This window comes from Geospiza fortis, unplaced genomic scaffold, assembly GCF_000277835.1.
Source record: "Geospiza fortis unplaced genomic scaffold, GeoFor_1.0 scaffold367, whole genome shotgun sequence".
In the NCBI taxonomy this organism is placed as follows: domain Eukaryota; kingdom Metazoa; phylum Chordata; class Aves; order Passeriformes; family Thraupidae; genus Geospiza; species Geospiza fortis.
Window position 1 is genome coordinate 107,717 of NW_005054746.1, and position 4,629 is coordinate 112,345.

The following is a 4,629-nucleotide window of genomic DNA, read 5'->3' on the forward strand; positions in this document are numbered from 1 at the left end:
CGGGCGGGGTGGAGGGGCCGCTGCCCCCTGCGCCGCTCTCGTCCTCGCAGGCCCTGAAGGTGCTGGTGGGAGCTGCGGACGCTGAGCCGGGAGGCGCCGGCGGGAAGGGCTTGCCCTGGAACCACGGCGACGCGCAGATGATGCGGGAGATCTTCGCCAGCATCGGCTCTGCCTCCAGCAAGGACTCTGCCAGCCTGCTGAGCAGCATCCCTGCTGCCCTGAGCACCATGCAGAGGGTCCCAGGGTAGGGGCAGAGCGTGGAGAGGGCTGAGGTTGGGGGGAATCTGCAGAGGGAAGGACGGGCAGGGCGGGCAGGTGGCTTGTGGGTGCAGGGGAGGCTGTGTGCCTGGGTGAGGAGAGTGGCACGGCTGTGTCCCTGCAGGGGCTCCTCAGGGGTGCAGAACGGCCTGCTGGTGGTGAACATGCTGATGGATGGGCACCGGGGCCTGGCGGAGCAGCTGGCGAGCTGCGATCTGCTGGCGGTGCTGCAGAGCTGCTGGAGGGCCGGGCAGAGCAGCGGCTGCCCCCAGCCAGGGCTGGCCCTCCACCCTGCCCGTGCCACGGCCCCGCGGGTGCCGCGGGCAGGGCTGCCTGGCCCCACAGGGCAGAGCACCCTGAGGGGCTGCTGGCACTCCGTGAGCGCCTGGGCTGGGCTCACGTGTCCCTGTCATGGCAGGCACAGAGCTCCTGCTGGCCCCCAGGGGCGTGCAGATGCTGCTGGGTGGCCTGGACGATGGCAGCCTGTCCAAGGAGGTGGTGGTGGCCCTGGAGCGGCAGCTGTGCAGCCAAGGCCCCGTTCCCTCTGGCCAGGTGGGCCAGCTGCTGCAGGACCACAGCTGCTTCAGGCTGCTGCTGCGCAGCTTGGAGCTGCTGGGGACAGAAAAGGCCGTGAGCCTGAGCATCCTCAGGTGGGTGCAGGGTGACTGGGGGGGGTCTGGGACCCCCTCATGAGGTGTGTGTGTGCTGGGGGTCATGGTGGGGAGACCCAGTGCATGTTTGTGGGTCCTGGTGGGGCTGTTCTTCACTGGGGCAGGCTCACCCCAGCATGTAGGCAGGTGCCAGTTGGTGTGTGCTGGGGCACGGGGCCACGTGGGCCCACAGCAGCTGTGCCTGGTGCTGGTGGGGACATGCAGGGGCAGCAGAGGACGTGCCTGGGTGCTGGTGGGGTGTGCAAGGTGCCAGGGGAGCCTCGGTTCCCAGTCCCTGAGAGGTGCCTTCCAGGTGGGGCAGGGAAGCAGGGCTGCCTGTAGCCCTGCTGTCCCTGTGCCCACACTGAGCAGGTCCCCTCCATCACCCAGGATCCTGAACAAGTTCCTGGAGAGTTACCAGGAGGATGTGCTGCCCTGGCATGAGTGTGTGGAGCCCTGTGTGTCCTTCCTGATCGCCCACAGCAGCAGCTGGGAGGTGAGGGGGCCCTGGGGCTCGTGGCAGGCAGGGTGGCTGTGCTGGCTGTGCCTCAGCCGGGCTGGGCGAGCAGGGCCCCGCTGGTGGCCCCAGCCTGGCCTTGTGTCCCAGGCACTGGGAGAGGTGGCCGTGTCCTGGTGGCCACATGCCCCGTGTGGCTGTGCCTGGCCAGGCTCTGGTGGGTGCTGCTGAGTTGGGATGAGGGGAATGGAGCTGCAGCTCTGGCTGCTGGGGCCCTGGGAGCTGCCAGCAGTGCCCCGTCTGCTCACGGCTGCGTCTCAGTAGGTGCTGCAGGAGGTCGTTGGCTTCCTGCACCGCCTGGGCAGTGCCAGCAAGGACTGTGTGGTGGTGATGTGCCACGTGGGCACCCACGAGGCTCTGTCCAAGGCCCTGGAAAAGCACAGCTCGGTGCCGTCGTTGGCGCCGGCCCTGCTGGAGCTGGTGGCGGAGTGTGAGAAGTTCGCCAGGCTCTACAAGAAGCTGACGAGCAGCATCTTGGCTGGCTGCATCCAGGTGGGCCTGGGGAGGCACGGCTGTGCTGGGCATTTGGGTCTGGGGGCACCAGGCTGTCCCTGCTGCTGAGGGACGGCCTTGTGCTCCGTGCCTGGCACAGCCCTGCGGGGGCTGAGGGGAGGAGGACGCGGGGCCCCTGGTAAGAGCCTTGCCCCATCCCCCAGCTGGTGCTGGGACAGATTGAGGAGCACCGCCGGAGCCACCAGCCCATCAGCATCCCCTTCTTTGATGTCTTCCTGCACAACCTGTGCCAAGGTGAGCGCGGGCAGGGGGAGCTGACCCCAGGCTTGGCGGCTGGAAGCTCCATGTGCTCTGCCCACAGGCTCCAGCATGGAGGTGAGGGAGGACAAGTGCTGGGAGAAGGTGCAGGTCTCTTCCAACTCGCACCAGGCCAGCAAGCTCATGGACAGGAACCCCAAGACCTACTGGGAGTCGAACGGCAGCACCGGCTCCCACTTCATCACTGTGCACATGCAGTGTGGAGTGGTGATCAGGTGGGGCTGGGCCGGCAGGGCTGTGTGCAGGAGAGGGCTCTGGGGATCTGTGCCAGCCCTGCCACGGTGGCTCTGTCCTGGGGCCAGCGGGACGTGGCTGGCAGGGCGTGGGGCTGGGGCAGGAGGCGGGCATGGCTGGGCAGCCCCATGGTGTTTGTTGTGTGTGCAGGGAGCTGAGCATGCTGGTGGCCAGCGAGGACTCCAGCTACATGCCATCGAGGGTGGTGGTGCTGGGCGGGGACAGCCCTGCCACCATCAGGACGGAGCTCAACGCGGTGAGTGCCCGTGGGAGGGGCGGGCTGCTCCTTGCTGTGCCCCGTGCAGCTCTGGCTGTGGTGGGAGGCCCGGGCAGGTGGGAATGGCAGGAGCTGCGCTGTGGGAGCCTCCTTGGGCTGCCTGCAGCTCTGAGGGCTCAGTGCCTCCCTGCAGGTGACCATCCTGCCCTCGGACAGCAGAGTGATCCTGCTGGAGAACATGACCCGCTTCTGGCCCGTCATCCAGATCCGGGTGAAGCGGTGCCAGCAGGTAGGGGGGAGCAGGGGCAGGGCCTGGAGCGGGCACTGAGGGGCGTCGGGACCACAGGATCTGAGGGTCCCGCTGTCCCCTAGGGTGGCATTGACACACGTGTGCGTGGCATCGAGGTGCTGGGTCCCAAGCCCACCTTCTGGCCCATCTTCAGGGAGCAGCTGTGCCGGCGGACGTTCCTCTCCTGCACTGCTCGGGCTCATGCCTGGAGCCAGGAGATCTGCCGAGACCGGGGGCGGCTGCTGCAGCTCTTTGGCAGGTGAGTGGTGTCCTGGCTGTGCCTGGTGTCCCAGGGCCCAGGGGGGACATGGCTGGCAGCCTGTGAGGGGCTGCAGGGCTGGGAAAGGAGCAGCTGGTTGGGAGGGGCCCTTGCTCCTTCCTGGCCACCAGTGGTCCTTCCTGGCCAGGGCCACCTTGGGCTCATCTGGGTTTAAGCTGGGCTAACCCCCAGAGCAGGATGCTGGTCCCCCCAGGGGCTGACACGTCCTGGCAGAGGTTGGCCAGGCACAGCAGGATCTTGTGGCCCCAAGCACTGCACAGCCCCCCTTTGGCAGGGGCTGTGAGGGCCCCAAGGGCCTTTGGGGGCAGGCCCTGGCCCCACTGGCCCCCCTCCCTGGCTGCTGGGGGCCAGTGGGGCAGCAAGCCATGGTGCCCTGGCAAAGGGCAGAGCAGGGAGCCAGCACTGGCTCTGCTTTGCCACGGGAGTTCTCCGGCCCTTGGCACCGAGCGCTGCCCGGTCGCTGTTGCAGACTGAACCGGGCGCTGCAGCACGAGCAGGGCTTTGCCAACCGCTTCCTTCCCGACGAGGAGGCAGCCCGGGCACTGGGCAGGACGTTCTGGGAGGCCCTGGTGAACCCCTTGGTGCAGAGCATCACCAGCCCAGGTAGCCCGCGCTCTCCGGGACCCAGCCGTGCCGCGCCCCGGGCAGAGGCACCCGGCTCTGAGTCTGCTTGGCCTCGCAGGCCCTGATGGTGTCAGTGCCCTGGCCTGGCTGCTGAGTGAGTACCTGGAGAGCGTGGAGCTGCCCCGCCATGGCCCGGGACGCAGGGCCGCCCTTGGTTCCTGCGTGCGGCGCCTGACCCAGCTCCTGGTGCACGTGGACCCCGGCGGCCCCGAGCCAGAGGAGACCAGAGCAGCTGGTGAGCCAGGGCTGCCCTGCCCTGGGGCTGCTGCAGAGGGCCAGGCTGTGGCCATGGGGCTCCTCTGGGGAGCATCCCATGGCACAGAGGCTCCTGAGCCAGGGAAGGCTTGTGGTCATGCCCCAGCAGTGGCCGTGCCTCCCCAGCATCCCCTCAGCCCTGCTGTGGTGGGTCAGTGTGCGGGGCCTACCCATGGAGCCACACTGAGCCTGAGGTTGACCCTTGGCAGGTGGGAAGGAGGGGAAGAACAAGGAGGTGTTGGCCAGGACTGCAAAGGTGGTGGTGGAGAAGTCGAGAGGCCTGTGGGGAATCTCGCAGTGCTGGCGTGGCGTGGTGCAGCAGCAGGTAGAGCTTGGAGGGCTGACTGGGAGGGGTGTGGGACCTTCCCTGGGTGGTTGGAGCAGGGAGTGGGGTCTGGCAGTGCCCACGGGGAAGGCACTGGGCTGTACCTGGCCTCCACAGAGCCTGGAGCGATGTGGGGACAGCCCTGCTGCGCTTGCCACCCTGGCAGGGCTGGAGTGACAGCCAGGCCAGGGGACAGGTCCGGTGTCAGG

At 68.1% G+C, this 4,629-nt stretch overlaps 1 protein-coding gene across 1 annotated transcript in view; it reads left to right on the forward strand.

Annotated features, from left to right (window-relative positions):
• Window positions 1–4,629, forward strand: part of LOC102040298 (cullin-9) — a gene marked incomplete at its 3' end in the record, with an annotated part of 15,035 nt that overhangs the window by 8,246 nt on the left and 2,160 nt on the right. The window contains exons 8-20 of the mRNA XM_031065369.1: window positions 15–244; window positions 383–609; window positions 677–908; window positions 1,299–1,404; window positions 1,690–1,917; window positions 2,082–2,172; window positions 2,240–2,411; window positions 2,581–2,686; window positions 2,841–2,936; window positions 3,020–3,195; window positions 3,686–3,819; window positions 3,899–4,075; window positions 4,305–4,420. Of these exons, the coding sequence (XP_030921229.1) occupies window positions 15–244; window positions 383–609; window positions 677–908; window positions 1,299–1,404; window positions 1,690–1,917; window positions 2,082–2,172; window positions 2,240–2,411; window positions 2,581–2,686; window positions 2,841–2,936; window positions 3,020–3,195; window positions 3,686–3,819; window positions 3,899–4,075; window positions 4,305–4,420 (2,091 nt within the window). The remainder of the gene's footprint in view (window positions 1–14; window positions 245–382; window positions 610–676; window positions 909–1,298; window positions 1,405–1,689; window positions 1,918–2,081; window positions 2,173–2,239; window positions 2,412–2,580; window positions 2,687–2,840; window positions 2,937–3,019; window positions 3,196–3,685; window positions 3,820–3,898; window positions 4,076–4,304; window positions 4,421–4,629) is intronic.